This window comes from Epinephelus fuscoguttatus, linkage group LG14 (assembly GCF_011397635.1).
Source record: "Epinephelus fuscoguttatus linkage group LG14, E.fuscoguttatus.final_Chr_v1".
Lineage (NCBI taxonomy): Eukaryota > Metazoa > Chordata > Actinopteri > Perciformes > Serranidae > Epinephelus > Epinephelus fuscoguttatus.
In genome coordinates this window covers 2,372,471-2,395,396 of record NC_064765.1, presented here as the reverse complement: position 1 = coordinate 2,395,396, position 22,926 = coordinate 2,372,471, and the positions used below count along the sequence as shown (strand labels likewise).

Below are 22,926 nucleotides of genomic sequence, written 5' to 3'. Positions count from 1 at the left end.
ACAAAAATACAAACTAGATAAATTGAAAATAAAATGATAAAAAATATATTATATTTTCCAGCAGGTCAGGAGTCAGAAACAAGAGGAAAAAAGGAAAAAAATGACTGATAAAAATATTACATCTAGCTGAAATAAAAATAGAATAAAATAATAAAAATCTGTATACACTATATACACCTTTCACTTACATTTGACTGTGTGACTGAGTGCTAAAGAAGGATGCAAATATTACAAAACACAAACTAGATTTGAAAAAACCTTTCACTTATATTTTACAGCAGCTCAAGAATCAGAAGCAAGAGAAAAAAGAAAAAACTGACTGATACAAGATATTATATATATATATATATATATATATATATAAATTAGACTGTATGCACCTTTCACTTTCACTTATACAGATATTATAGCAGACAGTGACAATATTGTACAGAAGAAAAATGCACGGCTGTGTATCACAGTATGAATATAAAGGATTTGGATATGCACTTTTATTTATTTATTTATTTACTTATTTATATTTGTGATTATGAATAAACAGAATATAACCTTAAGTAAAAAATAAAGGGATTAGCTGTTGTGTTGTAAGAGGTGGTGTGATGGAGGTAGAGACAAAGAGTGTAAGATGATATGATGCTGTCATGTTAAGAAGTCTAACTGATGCTGGAATGAAGGACTTGCAGACATGCACTGTGTTGTGTGTCGCAGTCTGTTACTGAAGGAGCTGGTTAAGGTCTCATTCAGGGGGTGAGAGGTGTCGCTCATGACTGACATCAGCCTGAATAACACCCACCAGCCTGAGTTTAGTGGGAGTGTAAAGCAGCATAAAATGGAAACACTCAAGCAAAGTAGAAGTGCCTCAAAACTGTAATTAAGTACAGAACTTGAGTTAAAGTAAATCAACTGAAAATCTACTTGAATTAAAATAGAAATGACTGATTTTTAAGTAAGTACCTAAAAAAAAAAGACAACATTTCAGTGATGAAAGCACTCATGTTAAGAATACCAAAGTAGGCCTGTTTGCTCTTATATTTTATTTTGCATATTCACCAGGCCTTTACAGTATTTATATTTAATTTAATTAATTTAACTATATTTATTGTATCTACAATAAGATTTAAGTGATTTTATGTTCCCCTGTCCACACTTGTCCATGGTACCTTATATTATTTACTTTTTTTTTTTTTTTTTTACTTTTTTTTTTTTTTTAAATATGACCTTTTTATGTCTTGTTGATAAGTTTATTTTGCACTCTGAATATGTTAAATGGTGGGGAACACGGGGCGGTTACACAACACTTATTATTATTTAGTCTGAGCTCTTGTGTTACACTCACAACATGCGGCAAATCCAAATTTGGAAAACTGCTGCATCTTCTGTGTTTCTTAAGGGTTCGGAGGGACGCTGGGTGTCAGGCCGGTGACTGATGATCCTGCCGAGGCGAGGCACCAACACATTACAGCTACAGTCACTGTGCCAGGAACATGGAATGATGGGAAATGGTGCAGTGCCGCTGTGTGTCGTTACTGTGACATTGAGAGCTGTAAGTAAGGAGAATATCTGAGCTGCTTTTGTTGTTCAGTATTTCACAGGGAAAAGGTTTAGAAACTCAGATAACGCAAAAATCACACATGGAAAATATTCACCTTCTTCAGCAGGTTCAGATTCAGCCTGACAAGTCATCATATCCCTTGAGCTATAGCTATTCATTGAATCTTTCTTCACTTCTTTGATTGGAATTTGGATCATTATGACCTAAATACACACTTATTTAATTAGTTACAGCAATTTTACAATCTAAGGTCACATTAAAGACTTTAAAAACACACAGATGATTAACCAAACTGAATGATTTCCCTTTGAAAATATTTGTTTTAGCCTCTTTAACGTGTATTTTTCCTATAATAGAAGAACTTTGTGTTTACACCTTGATTGAATATGTAATTAACCGTTTGCTGATTGGTCTAAAACTAGACGACACATAGACACATAATTCAAACACATAAAGATGTTCAGATATACTTTTTTCCTTCACAATACTGATCCCGATATGAACTTGCGTGTTGGCTGATGCAGAGTACCGATCCAAATCTTTGTGTTACAAAAAAGGAATTAACAGCTGCTGCTGACCCTGTATGGACGTGAAATATTGCTGTGGTTGTTGTATGGCATGGCTCAGGTTAAACCCTCTGTACAAATATGAACGGCATAGAGCAATCTTTTATTGTTTAATTTAACATTTTGCTAACGTTGAAATATTTACCAGCAACTGATGCTTCGTGGCCACCCTAAAACAGTAGCTGGGGAAACTGCTGTTATGTCCTGATGCAAAACTACTTGAAAGATTATTTGATTTATTTATTTTTTGGAATATTTAAATATATAGATATAGATATAGATAGACCGGTGCACAGACTTTCATACTCGCCAATCTCCTATTCAGAGTTTCAGTAGGGTTACAACAGTATGAGATTTTTATGGTCAGTAACCATCTCATAAAAAAATCGCAGTTTCATGGTATCACAGAATTTATATTATCAGTCAGAATGAGCCCTGAAGGAACTGAAATGAAAGGGTTATTTTTGGTTAAACAGACATTTTATTACTATAACTGAAACTTGAAACCATTTTGTTAATGGAAGTTTGTGCAGAAAGTTTCAACTTTGAAAATAACTAAAATAAAGTTGAGATTTTTTTGTCCAGTTGCATTTTTTTCCACAGTTTCGCAGAGAAGCAGATATACTCCGTAAGATAACCATCAATTTTATGGTGCGTTCCAGGCAGGCTTTTGAACTCGTAAGTCACGACTTCAAGTCACGAGTTACGACTTTGTAGCGTTCCAGGAAAGTTACGGCAAACTGCCAGTTACTTCCTGTTTAACGTTGAACATGGCGAACCGTATGTTTGTGCTTCCCCAATATTTCTATCGCCAAAGGTGCCTGCTCCTTGCTCATTTGAGCGAAATGGAGGAGGAAAACAGCGCACAAGGTCACAGATGCTATTATACTTTTTATTTTACGTTATCTGTGTGTTTGGAAACGTATTTTGTATTGATTATTCTTGCACTGGAAACCAGCTGTTAGAGCGGCTGCCAATGTTAACATCAGGGTTATTTTATGTCTATTTCTCACCATGTATCACCTGCATCAACACCGCATCCATAGGGCTGCCATTGTTATTTAGAGGAGTAAGGTAATTGGTTTAGAGGGCTGTGTGACGTCAGAAACCGTAACTAGGAGTACATCGATCTGGTACGAGTTCACGGGTGGGAAGTTACGGGTTTGACTGCCGTTCCAGTGCACTTTCACGGGTTACAGGTTGTGAAAACACGAGTTACGGGTTGCCTGGAACGCACCATTAATATACCTTGAAACCAGTATATCTTTGCAGCCTTAAATTTTAGGCAGTACTGGATGAATTTCTGATACTGGTACTGGAACAACTCTAAAGTGACGTCTTCTCCTTAGTCTCCTTCTTTATCCTGTCATGATGCCCTCACAAGTGTCAAATGACAACAGGAAGTCAGAAGTGATTTGCAGGTCAGTTATATATTTATTCAGCTTGTTGTCGGCCGTCACAGCTACAGCGAGTGTGATGGTGCAGACTTAGTTTCACAGATGTAAAGCACCATTTAGATCTAACGTCAGCAGACAAACAACAAGGAGCTCCTGCACTTATCTTTCTGTTTCGTCGTTTAGGTTTGAATGAACTCACAGAACAGAAAACAAATCTAATGCAGATAAGCTGTGAGACACACTGCATGAATAGAAGGAGAAACCAGTAACAAGTCGTCTTCCACAGCATTTACATGTCCAGAAGCTTACGCAAGAAAAGACACTTTTATTAGAAATTAGGAATTTAAATAACTGGCCAAATAGAAAGACCCAAAGCCACTCTGGTTTTTCAACCAACCAAAACGCGTAGTATTTGTGTAAATGCAGAGGAAGAATAACTTAAAAGACAAAAATGGGTCTTTAATATAGTGAACAGAAAGTTTTAAGGTTACTGGTTCATTGACTACTGGAGAACCAGGGGTGCAGGACAATGCAGGATCGATTGGTAGAGTTCCTGCTCAATAATGCTGCAGGTTTCTTGCATCAGTTCAAACACAGATAAAGTCCAAGCATGGAGAGGTAAGAGGGGTTTTAGTCCTCCGTCACAAACAATTGGTCAAATGTTTGGACAGTGAGGTTCAGAGGAGTCAAATAGGAACTCTTGGCTGCTTGGACCTTAACGTGTGTGTGACAGAGAGGAACTCAGCCAAAACGACACTGCTGTCCGACGTAACTATGTCACTACTGCAGCGCAGCCACTCAGCGATTTACTGTTTGCAGTCTTCTTGATGTGTGGTGTCAGAACGTGTGTAGAAGAAGGGGGACTTCTGGTGGACCTCTTGTTTAGCACAAGGGCGCATCTGTCTTGAGAAGGTGAGCTTTGGTTTGCGGTTTTGTCTTGGGAGGAGTAAAGGATGGAGTATTTTGGGGCGGGGAGATGACAGAGGGTTGGAGGAGAGATGGAGGGAGAGAGGGCTGATGTTCAGGTCAGGGGAGGAATGAAAGGGTGTGAAGAATTCAGGTCGATGCCAGGCTGGTGGCATTTAGGTTTTAGTTTAGGGCGGGAAGGGAAGGGTAAGCCAGACGAATCTCCTCCCCCTCCAGAAGTTTCCTGAAAAGGAAAAGAAAACAGGTTATTCTCAAGCTAACTGTGCATTTGGTGTGACAAACATAGTTTCTGTTAGTTAAGTTAGTTTAAACATAAAATAAAAATAAAGCCACAAGCGGTGATTCTGGGGTTCAAGTCTGGGGCTGTTAGAAGTTGAAAGCTGTGAAGCATTGAGACCTTTGACAGTTTACGACACCTGCATTAAAGATGACTACCAGGTTTCATGACGTTCAGACAGACACTCGTCATTTACGTTAAATTTTCTGCCGAGTTGAGCTCTTCTTACACACCACTGTCGCCCCTATTGGTCAACTGCAGAAACACTTTGGGAACATGCCTCAACAGTTTTATTAAGAACATCTATTGATTTTGGTGATGTCTGAACCAACTGTCTACTGATTTATGGCCAAATTTTGCACTGTGCCAATTGAGCTGGTGACGCCCCCTATTGAGCGATTTTTAAAATAATTTTACACATGCGGTTCAACACCATTATTAAACATATTCTGTGAGTTTTGTAATTATTGGACAAACAGTTTCTGATTTATCCCAATTTGTGTTACTTCACTCCTGTTTTGTTTTGTTGGGGTTTTTTTTGCATTTGCAGCGCCCCCTAGGGGTCAATGTCACTGAAACTTTTGCAATATGTTTCGGGTACGTACAAGAAGGTATCCTGTAGGTTTTGTATTAATTGCCTCACCGATTGTTGAGTTAGATCTGTTTATGTGCTGAAGTTGAACCACCTCCCTCTAAAATATCATTGGTCAGAATTTTCAAAACTTAAATAGATAACAACAAACTTCATGCTACTTTGAACAAGTCTGTTCCACAGAAAATTTGGCACAAATCGGAGCTAAGGTTTAGGAAGAGATGTCTTTTTTTTTTTTTGTCAAAATGACAGAAAATCTAGTCAGGTGGACTTTAATGTTTATTGAGGCTTTTTTTTTAGAGCACCTTGAGCTTGACTTGTGTGTCGAGTTTCAAATCAATCCTTTTAATGATGTGCGGGGTGTGGCGTTTGGAGAATTGAATTTTTGGTCTTTAATTGGAGCGCCACCATCAGGCTGGTTAGGACACATTTCTTGGACAGCATTTGGTCATAACTGTCAGTCACTGGTGAAAATGTCATGTCTCTACCATGTACCATCTCACAGGAATTTGCAAAAACATTTCTGAAGAAGATTGATAAGAAGAAATTATTTCCCCAAGTAGCAACTCCGGATTCGAGCCTATTCTCGGCCAGCAAAAGAAAGAAGCTCAATTGCCTAGAATCAAAGCTAAAAGCAGCAGGGAGCAGGTTTTCTGCTTCACTCAGCAGAGCAAAGTCACTTCACCATGTTTAATTCTGTCTTATGAAGCAGTGAGAAAATCACTTGTCCCAACATTACAATGCAAGCGCTCTCAGAATCCCAACATTTGCCCCCCTTTCATCACAAGTGGACCAAACTTGGTTTGTACATTCAGATGTTCGTACTTGATGTGTCCACCGAGTTTAATCAGGAATGCTCACAGAAAACTTGAGCTATGGCCTGGTTTCTGCTAAGCCCAGCCCTTTGCAAGTTTTTTTCATTAATGGCGGCCATGTTTTTTGACTGACCTTGCTCATTTATTATAGAAATATGTATTTCTCTCTCACAAGGCCATAAATCAAATTTGGTTTTGAGCAAGTCAAAATAAAATCTCTTCAAATTACTGTTTTTCACATTATGTAAATGAGAAGATAATCCATCACAGCAGACCTTTATGGTCCTGAGGCTTTTTGTAGAGCACATTGAGCTGTGTAAGAGTGCCAAATTTCAAGTCAATCAGACTTACAGTGTGAGGGATGTGGCCTTTTGAAAACTGAATGTTTTGGGGTTAATTTGGCGCCACCACGGGGCCGATTTAGGGCATATTTCTTTGGAAGCATTTGCACATCATTCACAGTTTTTGGGCCAAGGTCTCTGAAAACATGTTGCCACAGATTTGTTTAAGAGAAACTAAATGTCCAGTGTTGGTGGAGATGAGCAGATCTCACCTGTACGCAGCTATTTCAATGTCAAGAGCCATCTTCACATTGAGAAGGTCTTGGTACTCTCTCAGGTAACGAGCCATCTCCTGCTTGGCGTCAGTGATGTCCCGCTCCAGCTCACTTATCCTCATCTATGAATGGAAAAAAACACAGTCATTCATTATCAGATGTCACACAAGGACAAACACAGCTCTGTGATGAATCTTTTATTTTATTCTTGTTTGAAAAAATTTAGCCTCAGAACAGTCCCTGATCTCTTTTCTTTGTGTGTCGCTGCGGCGTCCACGCTGTTTATTCAGACAGTAACCTTGCTGATTTTCACCTCTGCTGTGAGCCTGTCATCATTTCCTGCTGAGCACTGAAGTGTGTGGAGCTGCTGCAGAGAATACATTTACATCTTGTAGCAGGAAGATGCTTCGTCCTGCCTTTTTCTCGACTTTCTACATGTCGAGTGTTTTTTACTCTAAGCGGGTCTGTTCGTATTATTCTCTCTTATCTCTGCGTCCAGCCTCGAGGCCGTGACCCTATAAACGCCATCTTTAATCTTTCTGTCTCTCCTGCCCCTGGTCTCTGAGCACCTGCTGGAGAAGATGAATGCTTCCTGTCTGAGAAAACGGCTAAAGTTATACTGGAGCACAGATGTGCAGATAACCACTAGGTGACTGATGTGAGTGGGTGAATGTTAATGTGGATCCAAACAGCCTCATTCACCTGGTACTTTGCCACCTCTTTGGCCTGCGTCTCCTCCAGATCCTCCAGCTGCTTGTTGATGGAGTCGATGACGTTCCGGAGAGATTCGATCTCAGAGGAGCGTGACTGAAGCAGCCTCCGGTACTCCATGGTCTCCTCCCGGATGGCGTGCACAGCTTCGTTGTTTTTGCTGGCCATCTCTGCCACACTCGCGAATTTGTTCTTGTACCAGTCCTCGGCGGCCTGCATGTTCTTGTTTGCCAGCCGCTCGTACTGCGCCCGGATGTCCCGCAGGGCGGTGGAGAGGTCAGGCCGGGACACCTCCACATCCACGCTGATGTTAGCCACCTGCAGCTGGGCCTTCAGCTCTGCCTGCTCCTCTGCAAAGACTTTCTTCAGGAACACCATCTCATCACACAGAGAGACCACTGTGGCCTCGGCGTCACAGTTGGAGAGCACGGCCCTGCTGGCCTCCTCCCTGGCCCTCTGCAGGGCGTCCTCAGCATCCATACGCCGCCTGGCCTCCTCCTCGTAGCGCTCCTTCATCTGCTCATACACATCACGCAGGTAGTCTCTCTCTGCCTCCATCCGCATCTTCTCCCCGTTCTCTGAGTCGATCATGGCCCTCAAACTTCGCGACTGCCCCTCGTACAGCATCTGCAGACGGGACGGGTCGTTCTGCCGCCGCCTCAGCGCCTCCAGCTCGGCCAGCAGGGCTCGGTTCTGCAGCTCCAGGTGCCTCACCTTCTCGATGTAGGTGGCGAAGCGGTCGTTCAGGTCCACTAGCTGCTCCCTCTCCTGGGAGCGCAGGCCCAGCAGCTCTGTGTTGAGAGAGCTGGCCTGAGCCAGGTCCATCCGCTCAGACCCGTCTGGCAGGGAAGAGGAGACCAGCCTCAGGATCCTCTTCCCAGACGGAGGACCTCGAGGAGAAGAGTAGAGGGAGGAAGACATGGTGGCTTTGGTGGTGGTTTGGGAGCCTCTGTAGCTGTCCCAAGGGCGGCGGTAGGAGAAGAAGGTATCGTAGCTCATGATGAATTTTTTGTTGTGGATTTTTTAGTTTGTTTAAGAAAAGGATGTGGATGTTTTTAGTTTCAGAAGGTTTTTTTATGTCCCCCTTGTTCTGCACACCATCGGTGAGGATGAGCGGGCGTTTTGCACTGCACCAGCTCAGTGATGCTGCAGATCCCTGGCTTTTATAGAGTGAGGCTGCCCCCCCTCCGCCACAGAGAAACATCAGTGCTGTCAGCATCCACCAGGCCAATAGCAGACTGCTGCAGTGAGGAGAGAGGAGGTTGGTTTTCAGACTCACTCTCAGCCTTGGCAGGCAGAGTCAGTGTGGTAGAGCAGATTTTATTTTTATCTGACCTAAAAATGACTGTGCCGTTTATTACTCTCATTTCTCTATGTCTGTTTAGAGGCATATTTCACTGGACTTTATGCCCTCAGTGTGTTCTCAGATGCACCTCTGAAGCGAGGAAGAAATCCATATTAATAAAGGAAGACAAAAAACTGGGGCAAACGTGAGATGACGTGAAACAAAATCTTTCCCACAACCCATTTAGAGAGAATCAATACATAGTGCGTAAAGGGGCATCTGCTTTAACATACAGGCACTTAGGGGTTTTTATGTTATGGTGAACGATAAATTAATTTCCACACAGATTGTTTGGTGCTTAAACAGATTGATGTGGTCAGTAAGTGCTCCCTGCTTCACCTGAGTAATATGAGTGATGATAGTGATGGATAATGATCCACATTAGCTCACATGCACAGATGTCAGGACCCTCTCCTGCTAACAAACATTAAACAGATGTTTTAATTTGCTTCTTTATACTTAGCAGATATTTAAAAAATAATTGTCTGCTGCACATTTCTGTTTGCTCATCCTCTCTCTTCATCTGTACTGCTGTGAGTGTCCTTTAGTAGACAGATACCCCTTCATGATGCCCTACATCCTGCTGATGTTCCCAGAGTATCTGTCTGATCTATTTAGATTGCAAATTGATGAGTCACTGATGTCCTGAGTGTGGGAGACACCACCGAAGAAGAGTCTGTATGTGCTGACACAAAGACACACTCCTGCTGTTTAACACCCAGAGATGAGTCAGAAGGTGCCTTTAAATCATCCTCAGTGTTGAAAAAGAGACGATGAGCTGATGTTCTCAAACAGGGATCGATTCAGGTTTCTGCTCAGGGACACGGTTTTGGTGGACGACGTTTCTGTGACATTACCCTCCGACAGGATGTCAGGATCTGTCTTCTTGCTGCTCTGCAGGCCCTCAGTATTTGACCCCTGGCAGTAAAAGAAAATAATTGATCGCACAAATTGATCAGAGTTGATTTAGTAGTGTTGAGAGCTGGTAGCAGCTCTCTCTTTGTGATCTTTGCTCTTCATACTTTATCATTTTGTCTTCTTCTTCACCTCTCTTCCTCAGTTTTGTCATGTTTTAATATCAAACGGTGCATGTGGTGTGTTTATTTTTTATTCTAACACATTTTTATTAATTTTATATGATTTTTAAAATATTAAAATGTATAATGGCCAGTGTGTGGAAGGACTGTTTGACAGCTGAACTCTCAGTAACTACAAGTGTTAAAGTATTCCTACTTTATGGACAGGTGCCCCATGTGGAGATGCTTTACATATGAAAACATGGTACCAACAGCGCCACTCTGTGGCCAGCCATCATGTGTTTTAGTTTTTGGCTGATAATTATGAACCATGAGGTGTAGTAATAGTAAGACAATATTTACCCAGTGTTTCCCTTTCAGCGGCAGTTGTAGTATATTTGGTGGAAACGTCTCCACAATAAGGTCAGTGAATAATCATAAACACCTTCAAACGTGTGTGTGTGTGTGGTGTTTTCAGGTGGACCACTTCTTGATCTGATAAGTCAATAAGTCTTTTTCACAGAAAATCACATCAACTCCCAACTCATCACATATCACCATTTGGTCAGTGGACTTTTACGTCTTCATACTACCCAGTAGGTTCCCTGGGTGTGTCTGCTGAAGTTATGGGACGCTGTGTCAGTTTATGCCTTTCCTATCACAAACAGGATTGGTGACAAGAGACAACCCTGGTGGAGGCCAACACCCACCCAGAACATGTTTGAGTTTACACCGAGTTTGTTTACAACATGTTTGACTTTTTGCGGACACAGCTCTCACTTTGGTCATACAGGGACCGGATGGCTCGTAGCAGTGACCCCGCTACCCCGTAATTCCATAGTACCCCCACCAAACTCCCAGAGGGATGCAGTTCTAAGCCAAGTCCAGAAAATACATGTAGACTAGACCTATCAACGGTTATTTTGTTGTGCAGCAAAGGCATGTGGTTGGGTTTAGAAAAAACATCATGGTTTGGCTCGACATTCATGTGGGAAGTGAACACCGGCCTCCCGAGTGAAGGTCTGGTGATGTTTTTGCCTTCAAGGCATCTTTTCTTTAAAAACTCTGCATGAATAAATACAAAATACAATTATTTAAATTTGTATGACCCTCCCTTTAGCCAAAATAAAAATCATAAGTCTGCCTGATGTAATGCTCACTTACTGATGTTTGCTTGTTTGTTGTAAAGTTATGGATCCCTCTATCAAACACAGATAATTATATCTTAGCATTTCTTTAAAACATAATCAGTTGTCCCACTAAAACTGAGTATTTTTGGTTTTTAACTTCACTCTTTTATTTTGCTGAGAGCAACAAAAACATTCTTTTTCATTACAGAATCGAACATCAGAGTTCTCGCTGCTGTCAGATATCGTAATAATTAAAAAATAAATAAATTGTGCAATAAATATTTGATTTTCTGAAAACTACAATTCACAATTTCTGCAGTACATCAGATCCTGAAAACATTTGAGCCCTTTTTGTGCCATCTTACTGCAACAAATCTGGACGTTCCCAACTAAATTAGTTTGAAAGAAAAGGCAGCAATATCCCTGAATTGTGTTTATGCATATCATTACAAATAAATATCAAGCTTGTCTGAACATTAATGAGTTATTCAGTGATTCATTCATCATCGTTTCCACGGAGACAGTGAATAAACAAAGCTGCACAGACGCTGTTAATGTTAAATAATTGAACTTTTTCCAACTTGTTTTGGTTCTGTTTTGTAGGCGAGACAAAAAATATGGAGGGAACAATAATATAATATTAATTCAACATGTTAAGGGAACATAATTCAACACTAGGTGGCAGCAGTTAGTTTACTTCCTGTTTGGGCAGAGATGTTTGACAGTGGAACATTGTCCAACTTTGTACATTGGAGTGTGGACGAAACAGCAGTAACTGATTTGTATGAGCTGCAGTACTGAGCTACAATCCTGTGGCAGTTATTGTCATGGCAACATAACAGCACACATGGTCAGAACGTAATATACATGTTAAGAGTTGGAATTTAAAACCATTTATTTACATAATAAACATCTGGCTGTTTGTACTCAGATGACAAACATGGTCTAAAAAATCTACTGTGAAGTCTGAAAATTTGAGTCTGGAACAGGGTTGGAGTTTAGCACCCGCCAAATGCTGGTAAAATGTGCAAGAGGCTGCTCGATGTGCTTCACTCAGCAGCCAAAGAAACAATCGATTGAGTGGCTGGTAGATTTTGGAATGCTGCAGTCACAGTGGCAGGTGGACAAATAAAGTTAATTTGCAATCCTGGTCTGGGATAGTGTGAAAATGTGAAATGGAAAATGTGCAAGAATCCTATGTTTCATGACTGAGAGAGTGTTCCATGTACACTGTAAACCCCAATCTGTCCATGACACAGTTTTAATATAAAGTCTACACAAATGCCCCGGGTTGTCAAAATGACATAAAAACTTTATGTTCACTGTGAGCTTGACTTGATTTTTAAATGTTAAAGCAACATTTTTTTTAGTTAATTTGACTAAAATCTATAAAGCTGATTTCACCTAATTAGTTTAAAGCCAATAACAAACACTATCATTGTGCACTTCACACACTGTGGCGTGTTGGGGCTGAATGGGCGGAGTTTCCCAGCATGCCGTGAGACAAGTTTAAGGCCATAAGCCAAAGAAAACTGTGTTGTAAATCAGTGGTTCACTTCTCTTAGTCATTAGTTCAAGGTCCCACAGTTTAATACATTCAGCATCACACTTTGATTTTGTTCATGTGGTTGAGCTAGTTTACTGTTTCTGTTGAGCAGCTGTCTGTTAGTCGCTCAGTACGTCTCCAGTCACAGTGAAGTGGAGCTCCAGTCCCAGCTGGACGAGGACATCTAACTGGCCTACTGTCCTTGTCCCAGTATACAAGCACGGGAGGGGAATCCATTTATTGAGCCAAGTATGTGCGACTCCTCTACGATAGGTGGAGATATGCCCCCTTTCAGCTTGTTAGTATTGGACCTTTTTCCTGTTGACCTATTACGTCACAGACCAAACAATGGACAAACAAGTTAGCTACGGTTAGCTAGCAGCTAACTGCTACCATGATGGACAACTTTACAGCTCTGTACGTTTGGTCCGTCCAAAAAGTCACGGCTCTGGATGTAGATTTCTCCATGTTGTTACCGGCTTCTTCTTCTCTTACACATTTAATGCTATTGGACTTCCGGGTCAAAGCCCGGGGCGGAAACTGTGGAGCATGCTCAGAGCGCCTCGGCCAGTTTGGGTCTGATTGACTGTATACATGCAGGAGTCACATGATCTGGGTGTGTTAGTCCCACTGTGACACATTCACTGCAGGACCATTTCACTCACACTGACATGTTTACAGGGATTTTAAAAAAGTCTGACACAGTAAATCAGTTTTCTCTGATGTCATGTAAATGTGTGTCTCTACAGCAGAAAACAACACTTCAAAAACAAATAAGTGCTGTGCTGGATATTTACTGTACTTAAAAATTAAGTATGTGTTGTTGTTTTTTTTTTGTTTTTTTTTTAACAAACCTGACATTTTTGCCAGTCACTTGCGACCCATTTAGAATGGGCCACTTTTGGACCGTGACCCACCAGTTGGGAACCAGTGTTCTAAATCACTCAGGTTGCCCGTTACGCAGTGATTAACGTTTCTGTGTTTCACAGTGGCTCTAATGGGTTACAGTTAATGTTGTGGTAAAAGACATTTGGCATCATGCATTCAGTCATCTACACAGTTAGTGACGTCCTGCCTGTGAGTGTCTGACATAAAGCTGTGCTGAGGTGATATAAAGCGCACTTCCTGGTTCAGAGTTCATCTTATTGCGTTATTCTGTCAATCCAGAAACCTAAATTTGCCACGATATATTTTTATAGTTCAATGAAATTCAAGAAAATTGTTATAAAATGTGTACTCAATGCTTTTATGTTCATATGACATAGAATTAAATGTTCAAACAACAACAACAACAACAAGTTATATAAAAGTGACAAACTTCCCGTCAGACAAGGGTCACGTGACACATTTATTTTGTGTCTGGTGAACTCAAAACTTTAATGTCACTGTATTGTACCTGACTAAAAGTTTTGATTGCAAGCTGTCTCCAAAAAAATAAGTTAAGTGAGCAAATTGGGGTTTACAGTGTGAACATGATGTAAAAAGAAAACTAAATACGTCTCAACATGCGAAGCAGCCTGGACTCTGGGGTCCAATGAGCTGCTTTTAACTTCTGTCGTTGAAGGTTTTTCACAAGTTGTCAGTCCCAGAAATGTAAAATTATGCACATCAGGAAAAGACAAATACACTATAAAAGAATCCACTGGTTCAACTTAAAGAAATGAAGGTAACAATTTACATGCAAATTTATAAGTAGCTCAAACTCTGGCCTTATTGAGTAAATCCTACGAGTCTTTCATAACCCTGCAAACCCAATCAGTTTACTACAACCAACATGATTTATTTGGACCTCAGAAAACTTAATTAAGTTGAACCAGCTATTTATCCAAAAGTTCTGAAGATGTTTGGTGGTCAAATTATTTTATTCAAGATATTCTAACTTGTTTATTTATTAAATTCCATCTCATCCAAAAATGTATTTGATTTTAACCAAGTTGTCATCTGAATAAAATATTTTAATGTAACAATCATATTATTTTTATTCTGAGAAACGTTTTGATTTGAAGCGTTATCCACCGACCCCATGAATCTTTTTTTTTAGAGTGTATAGTTTCAAGTGTTTCAAATTAAAGCTGAGTTTAAAAGAGCTTCCTGTCTCTGTCTCTATTAAATAAGCCCGTGCTGATTATGTGAGTCCAGTGGTGATATTTTAATAAAGGTTATTGTCATGTAAGGTTTTGAACACTAGGTGGCAGGTTTGCATCACATGTCAGTGTCACCACTTCAGCTCAAGTTGTGAAACTGCTTATTCAGTGATGTGTGATAAAATAAAACAACATATAGTCATGTTATCATGTACCCTGCTTCACATGATGAAGTGACTAGTGAGATATTAAAATCCCCAAAGAGAAAAAAATGCAAATTACATGTTTATTCAGTCATTTACAGTGAATATATTTCCCAATGATACATAAGGTAAAAATAAGTACATAAAACATTTCTATTGACAGATAAAGACTTTGGAATGTCAGGCTTTTCATTGCTAAAAATGTTCACCCCTTTAATACATTTACAAGAATCTCATGAAGAAAAAAATTAATTCAGCATCTGTGTTTTTAATCTGAAATCATAGAGCTTAGAGTATGTGGGTGAACTGTGTGTGTGTGTGTGTGTGTGTGTGTGTGTGTGTGTGTGTGTGTGTGTGTGTGTGTGTGTGTGTGTCAGAAACCCTCCACTGTTTTACATTCAGCTGAGATCTGCAAAATACTATCCACATAAAAACACATATAAGACATCCAACATATACAGAAGTTACCTTTAGGCTAAGGTTCAATACAAAAGTGTATTCCTTTGGTAGAAAACATTTATCTCAGGAGAAAAACCTGCGCTCGATATAAAGAAGTATATATCTTGCATGGCCTGTCACACTGGTTGTATCCACGGGACTAAACATTCATCTCAGAACAGGAGTGCTGCATATTCATTAATGTTGGCATCCCATAAACCCGGAGCATGCACAGGGCTGTTTGCACTGGCGCTGCGCTTCAGGAAACACAGCATGAAGGTGGTCATTCACAGGTCGATCTGTATGTACAGTACTTTGGTTCAGTTTTCATCACCAAGTCCTTAAGGAGTGCTGGAGGGGGGGGGAGATACTGCGCGCAGTGCGTCCAGGTGTAAACTATGTGCCCAGGGTGAAGACATGACAGATGACGCATACAAAACAATAAAAATAAAAATCTTATTTTCTCATAACTTCTCTCTCTCCAGACTTGTCTTGTGCACGGAATGGGGCAACATGACTGCCATACACACTCGTAATTTACAGTGCAACTCAAACTCCATCAGCTCCTGGCTCAGAAGATCTTCAGCCTCTTGCCGATGGCCCTGCCTCCCTTCGCCACTCTCTGGCTCGGGTGCTCTTTAGAAAGCGGGCAGTACTTGATGGTGTGCGCGTTGTCGCCGTTGGCGCTGCAGAGGGGGCAGGTGTACGCCCGGAGGATGGGGCACAGCACCCTGCCGTCCGCCGTCTTCAGGATGTGGGTGCCGTAAACTTCCTCCGGCGCGCCGTTATTCCGACAGAAGACGCACACCTTCGGCTCCGGTTTGCTCCTCTGAGTCTGTTTGCGCCTCCTGTCCATGGAGAGCAGGTCGAGGCCGGCGAAACTCCCCCTGTAGGAGGCTGAATCTCTGTCTCCCAGCGGAGAGTCGCCTCCGAGGTGCTCGTACGGCCTGAGAAGAGAGATGCGCTCCTTGAGATCATAGATGGAGATCGGCGGGGAGCCCGGGGCCGCGCAGCAGCAGTCCAAGGGTCCGTCGCTGTCCCTGCCGTGCCCAATTACGCAGGAGCAAACCGGAGAGTCGTCCTCTAAGCCCAGAGTCGCTTTGAGAGACTCGGTGATAGAGTTGGGGCTGCAGGACGGGCTGTTGATCTTGTTTTTGGCGACAAGTGTCGACAGGCCGAGGTAGTCGTTCCAGAAATTAAAGGTGTTGTCGTACGGAGAGCGCGCGTCCAGGTAGAAATCCATCCTGTCAGAGCTGCAGAGGTTCAGTGTCCACACGGGAGAGAAGGTGTTTCTGACGGAGTGTCTGTCAGCATGGGGAATCTGTGCAGGGATCTACTCTCTGGTGTCGCTGGGTCCAGTATGCAGAGCAGGCAACATGTAGGCGCTGATAAACCCCCCAGAATAAAACAGGGGGGGCGTGGCTTGGTTCAAGTTGATTATCTGTGTGGCCCCAGAGGAGGGTCCACCGAGCGGAGCAGGGAGTTACTGAGCTGGGAAAAATCAGTTTCCCTCCCAGGATGTGACTGTTATCACGGAGAGAGTATCTCTTTGTGTTACAGAGAATCATCCTGTTGGCTGAGAGGAGCCCATGTTTTTCTCCTCACATTTCTTTGTTAGCTTGTTTTGTCTTTTTGCTGGTTTGGGACATTTTTATATTTAAGGAGAGAAAGAAAATGTCTCTCTTTATCTGTTTAGTGCACATACTGGTAATAGTTAACCTACAAGTCTATTGGTGCATACGGGATAGAAAACAGCTGTTACTGAAAGAAGAAAATGCTCGGTGAAGGCACAATGTAGGAAATCAGGTGTTCTTCAAGGATAAGGCAAATAGCTGCCCCAGCTGACTCACTGTACAAGTCCACAGTGTGGGCTGGCAGTCTGAAGAGGCATCCAAGGCCATCAGGATGATATCCTGTCCTATGTGAATAAAGGATTTTTAATTATAATCAGAGTGCTTCAGATGCCTTTTTCTCTGCCAGCCCACATCATGGACTTTTATTCCTATATAGTCGGGCTGTGCCATATCATATTGTTCGTGATAATACTGGTATCATTTTTAATATGATATGAAAAATTCATATCGTGATACTTGCGATATTTCGACTTGTTAACATATTGACGTCATACTGTTAGCCACGGCAACAACGAGCATGGCTGAAAACAACCTGTTCTCACTCTGAAGTTGTCAAAATCCGGCACTTGGGCAGTGACTTGTGGCGTGAGACACTGACACTGACGGCATGATACAAGACCAGTCGCTGTTATAGTTTAACAGCGCTTGGCGGCATTGGGGAATTGCGGCAGTACAAGAATGAAAGTTAAGGCAGTGAAAGTCAAAGTACGACTGGCAGGAAGGGTGGTGGATGGGTCCAACAAACACCGACTTTCACCAGAGAGAGTGGTGCTTGCGTCCCGTAAGATTATAAAACCAAATCCTGTTCTTTTTTCCTAATCATAACCACATGCGTTATTGTTGGAGGAAAAAAAAGTCAATTTGTGGTGTTGTACCGACGTAGTGCTTTTATTTTGAAAGAGACTGTATACAAACTGTACATTTCCTGTGAAAACAGAAGTGTATTTTGAAAACAGACAATGCACGTAACAGGCTGAAGATGACACGGCGTCCCAGAACGTCAACAACCAACACACCCAGGGTACCTTGGACGTCACATGTGGACGTGGAAAGTCTATGACATCAATATGTGACGAGGTCACAGTGAGGATGTGATGCTGAAGGTGAAATTATTACCGACTCCTTGGTGGTTCCACAAAGTAGTAGTGTGAAATAAACTGTGGCGTCCTGAATGCTTTACTTCCCTTAGCGCTCAGAGAGAACTCATTCAGCGGCTCCTCTGGCAGCAGCATCTCTCCCTCTCCTCTCTGATTCTGTCAGAAACCTTTGGTGATGGAAACCTACGTGAAGAAACTCCATACATAAAAACGGTTTATTTAAAGTTGCTCTCTGCTGATTACGTGTTACACTTACATGAAGTTAGGGGACTTTTCAGAGACATATTTTAGGAACAATAGTCAAAGCAGTGGAAGTTAAGACACCATGACTCTTTGTCCATAGTTTAACTCAAGCTCCAAATACACTAGATCCTACATATTTCTCGCAGCCTCTCACCCTAAACATCTGGTGCAGAGACAGATGTTGGTCTAAGCTCAGCTCAGAAAGCCTTCAGTATATCATCAGGGTTATTTTCTCAGACTCTATAAAGCTCCTAGAGCCACAAAAAAACATAATGAAACTGTTTTCATGGTCTGAGTAGAACTAACTGTGGCCCTCTTTACACAGAGATCATGCTGTAGGAATCAAGTCTCTCCATCATGCCTGCTTTTTCTTTGTCATACACTACTAAACTACAAACATACTGTAAAACATACTCATTGGCAGCACTTAATAAACAATAACAATGACATCATGTCAGTAACAATCATTTACCTTCCCTGTTAAATGGGGGCTGATCTCGTCCTCTGCTCGGAGGCTAAGATGCTCCTGGAAGTCATTGTTTTCACAATTTGTGGACATTTTCACCGTTGTTCTTCTTCTCGAGTTAGCCGCTAACTGCTAACAGCTGCTTTATATATCTCCTGTGGTGGCACCCTTCAGTGAACACTGGAGGAGGTTGATGGGGGCAAAGGGAGAAGAGGAGTTTGCCTGTTTTCTGTTGGACAGGGAGGTGTTGTGTTAAAGACTGTTTCCCCGTCTTTATGTTCTCCCCACCTAAACCTGAACCAAACCTCAACCCTGACCACAGAGGAGGCGCTACACATTTTAAGGTGAATTTATAGTTGTGAGTCGGGTCTAAGCAGAGCCTACAGCCACAGCCTTTGCACATGGCCTGCCCCGTTGTGAGCATTTGTACTTTTGTGGTGGTGTGTCTGTGTCGCTCTGCAGTTACACCAACAAAATTCTGGTTGGTGATGGGGTCTGCTGTAAAGTTGATTCATTCAAAACACACCATAACACATTAATAGAGACAGTTTCAAACACAAATCAGCTTCATTACAACTCGCAGCATTCACAGTCAAACACTTGTCTTTATCTGGACACATTTTCCCCCACAAATACAACATGCTAACGTTATTAGCACAAGCCTATGGCATTTTACATTGTATAAATTAGCCTAGTGGCTAGCAGGCTTTTCCTCTTCTCATATGAAGCCAGGGACAACAGCAACATTTAACAAAGGTAATGTTACAAAATTCGGCTCCATTACAACTCACAAGGTTCGCTGACAAAACAACTGTCTTATACTAAACACGTTTTCCAAACAAATACAACATGCTAACGTTATTAGCACAAACCTATGGCATTTAACATTGTATAAATTAGCCTAGAAGCTAGTAGATTTTTAACTCACTCACATGAAGTCAAGATAATCACGCACAGGACTGAAAATGCTATTTTTGTGGAGGCTTTATTGTCTTCACAATTTCTTGTTTCTGTGAAATCCAAGTAAATCAAAGCTTTGTTTCCACTGAGGGAAATGGTTTCAGCTTACAGAGACAGACAGGTCTGCGTCACTGCAATATGTGGTTACATTTCTAGGGTGGAGCATGTCAGGCTATGGTGTAGTGTATGCATCGTCATAGAACCTACACTGTAGGTATGGCTTCGATTCAACACAGATGTACAAACCCTGTTTAACAGGAGTGAAACACTGTTTGACTGGGGAACAGACTTCAACACAACACCGACAGTTAGCTTAGTTTGTTTGCTAAAGTCCTGTTTAATCACAACACAGTGATCTAATGTGCTTACAGTGGTACAGTAGCTCGCAGGGTACGTACAAGCAGTGTAAGGAGGAGCGGCCAAGATTAAATGTTGCAAACAGTAACTGACAATATCTGCATCCTATACCTTTGAGCTAAACACTTTCTTCTCCTAAATGTTAGTAGTTTAAGATAAAACAGTCATCACAAACATGAAGGAGTTAAAATGAGAAAAGAGCGCTCAGGTTCATCAACACAAAAACAGTCTTTCTTTTTCTTCAACACAAAGCGCAGTGACACAACAATGACCATGAAGACAAAAAAATCAGGATGGTAAATCTGAGCACGTAAACAGATCCTTCCTGCACTGATGAACCTATAGTGAGTCGTTCCACGTGAAGCTGCCGAGTCCTCCCTGCACCTGTTCTGCTTCCCCCGAGTCCACAGCTTTGTGCTCACAACCAGCCCTCCTCTGCCCCATTGTCTCCTCTCTACAGCGGGCCGTTTAACTTCATTAATATGCATTAAAACAGAGTGTGCCGCATGTGTGTGTGTGTGTGTGTGTGTCAGTTAAAGCTCAGTAAGACAGGCTCACAAAAAAAGAGCTTGATAACTGACCTGACTGCCGGGACGATGACTATGTTACTATTTTTGTCAGACACTCAAGTGAAATATTAAAGGCAGTCAAAGTTGAGACAAAAGTCATTTGCGCGTCTTATATTTTAAAATTGGAGCTCAGATCCAGTTTGCCGCCATCATGGGGGCTTTCATCGACGAAATAAATCAATATGAGTCTCTCACTGTCTTAAAATGAGTCTGTGAAAATGATCCTGGGATTCAGTGATATAGAGAAAAAATGTAAAAACTTAAATCTATAGTTTTATTTTCCTACGTCTGGATTCAGTTTATCACAACTTCAAAAGCATGTTTTGAGTGTTTTTGTGCACATTGGCATTGCTGCAGTATTTGGTGTCACACGAGGATTGAATCTGACGTTAAATCATGCTAAAATCTAGAATTTGCATGCTCCTCAAAAATCCTAAATTGGATCCTTTGAACAGAGAACACACTGTCTGCTGCTGTAAAAGTTTCCAGCGAGTGTAGTCGGCACAAAGCATGAAGGAAAAATCATGTTAGTGAGACAGTTTCTTGTATGTGAGAATAAATTATCATCAGAATACACCACATGGTCCATTTTCAAGGTCACCTCCGGCTCTGCATGCACAAAGGAAATCATGAGAGAGCATTTAAAAGATAAATGGCTGCCGAATCACAATAGATAAATTGCACTGGGGCCAATATGACATGTGGCTGTGCTGCTGCAGGCTGCACATATTACTCTTAATGCACAACGTGTATGGCCGCAACAAAGAAAGTATTGATAATAAACATGAAATACATTCATTTATACATTCTGAAGGGTTTAAATCAGAGTCTCATCACTGGAAGAAAAGCAGCAGCTGTTTTTATAGACATGAAAATAGTCTAGGCAAGTTTATTTGTATTTGTACGGCACCTTTGAAAACACAGAGGACAATTTAAATGTGGCTGCACGTTGGGAAAAGTAGATTCAAAACACAATAATGACAAAAAAAAACAACAGCTAAATAAGATAAGATAAAAGTAGACAAACAATAAACAGGGAGTGCAGTATCAGTGCTGCAATAAATCACCCTAAATTTAATAAAGGAAACTAAAGTGCTGCAGAGAAAATAAATCTGTCAAAGACACACAGAAACAAGACAGTTTTTAATTTAGATTTAAAACAGGCCACTGTTAACGAAATGCAGCTTCATCGTGCTCAGTGGTTCTGTTTATACACTCAGTTGCCAGTTTATTAGGTACACCTAGCTGAAACTAATCCAGTCTTATACACCCGTTCTGTAATAAATCCAACCAACATGAAGGTTATAATGTTCACGCTTTGTTAAAACTGTTTGAGAGCATTTTTGAGATTGTAGTTTGTGCTGCTGTCAAACTGCGTTGTATTAAACAAAGAGGTGTTTGTGTTATTCAGCCGCATTGATGTAAATATGACGGACAAAATATTATGATTTTGTTACCTTAGATTGAGCCGTTTATATCCAGACACGGTGTTGGTCTTCTTCCATGTTCTACAGGAGCTCAGAACCATGAATGTATGAAAAGACCTGGATACAATGTTGGAGGCCGTTCTTGTTTATTCCAATGAAAGTTGCTCAGTGGCGCATGAAACCAAAAAAGTTAACGGGTGTAAAATGACCCAGATCTTCTGCCCTGTGGGGTGCAAAGACCAGGCGCACCAGAGACTTTGCCAAGCGGCTAACTTCTGGTTTAGCGCTCCAATTTGAATTACATTACAATCATACAGGAAGTGAACACTGGCCTCCTTGGTGAAAGTTGGTGGTTGTTGGACCCATCTACTGGGACTTCCACCTCCTTTACTTTCGTCCTTGTCCTGCCGTGTTTCCTCCTGATGCCACTGGGCGCCATTTACCAATAACGGCAACCAGCCATGTGTTATGCTGACGTAAAAGGATGGCTTTTTGTGATGGTGTCTGACACCGGAAGTCATTGACCAAGCACCGGTTTTCGACGACTTTGAAGTGAGACCCAGTTGAAGTCCCACATTATGCCGCTAACTCTTTCTAACTGTCCAAATGTGTGTCAATCCGCTGCTGAAAATAGTCCCTAACAAATGCACTCTTTACTCTTGTTTGAGCTCTGTTTCCTGCACAGATCCAGTGCCTTAACAAAAACTATGTATTTGTATTTTTAAGTGCTCCAGATGGGGCAGGGAAGTCGGAGGGCTACAGTGCGATTATAAAACAATTATTGATGCATCTTGACCATCAACATTTTAGATTTCTACAATATACACGAGTTATTTTCTCACTGTGTGACTACTGTTGAAACATGAGTGATGATCAAATAAACTGATGAATACACTTGCAGACAGTGTGGCCCCTTTTCCGTTCAACTTCACAGAAGCCAAAATGCTCCATACCTGAACTTTTGAACCAGAGAATGTCAGACGGATTGTATCTTGTGTGGTTGCTCATGCTGACCCAC

At 41.5% G+C, this 22,926-nt stretch overlaps 3 protein-coding genes across 3 annotated transcripts in view; all 3 read right to left on the bottom strand.

The window, feature by feature from the left end:
• Positions 1-22,926, bottom strand: part of LOC125900850 (histone-lysine N-methyltransferase 2D-like) — a 422,240-nt gene that overhangs the window by 358,732 nt on the left and 40,582 nt on the right. The window lies entirely within an intron of this gene.
• On the bottom strand, positions 3,530-8,561 carry si:dkey-33c12.3 (uncharacterized protein LOC335380 homolog). The gene is made up of 3 exons (XM_049596138.1): positions 7,385-8,561; positions 6,680-6,804; positions 3,530-4,665 (listed from the first exon to the last, which is right to left on the bottom strand). The coding sequence occupies exons 1-3, from the start codon at positions 8,390-8,392 to the stop codon at positions 4,605-4,607; spliced, it is 1,194 nt and encodes a 397-aa protein (XP_049452095.1). The 5' UTR covers positions 8,393-8,561; the 3' UTR covers positions 3,530-4,604.
• LOC125900881 (nanos homolog 1-like) lies at positions 15,033-16,542 on the bottom strand. Its single transcript, XM_049596155.1, has one exon. It carries the CDS (start codon positions 16,396-16,398, stop codon positions 15,727-15,729), a length of 672 nt encoding a protein of 223 aa, XP_049452112.1. The 5' UTR covers positions 16,399-16,542; the 3' UTR covers positions 15,033-15,726.

What these genes read in the sequence shown, in the direction of transcription:
- si:dkey-33c12.3 (XM_049596138.1), bottom strand. Translation starts at nt 8,392, where the DNA reads ATGAGCTACGATACCTTCTTCTCCTACCGCCGCCCTTGGGACAGCTAC. An exon ending in AAGAGGTGGCAAAGTACCAG is followed by an intron (nt 6,805 to 7,384) that starts GTGAATGAGGCT and finishes TTCCATTCATAG; the next exon opens with ATGAGGATAAGTGAGCTGGA. An exon ending in ATTGAAATAGCTGCGTACAG is followed by an intron (nt 4,666 to 6,679) that starts GTGAGATCTGCT and finishes TTTCCTTTTCAG; the next exon opens with GAAACTTCTGGAGGGGGAGG.
- LOC125900881 (XM_049596155.1), bottom strand. Translation starts at nt 16,398, where the DNA reads ATGGATTTCTACCTGGACGCGCGCTCTCCGTACGACAACACCTTTAAT.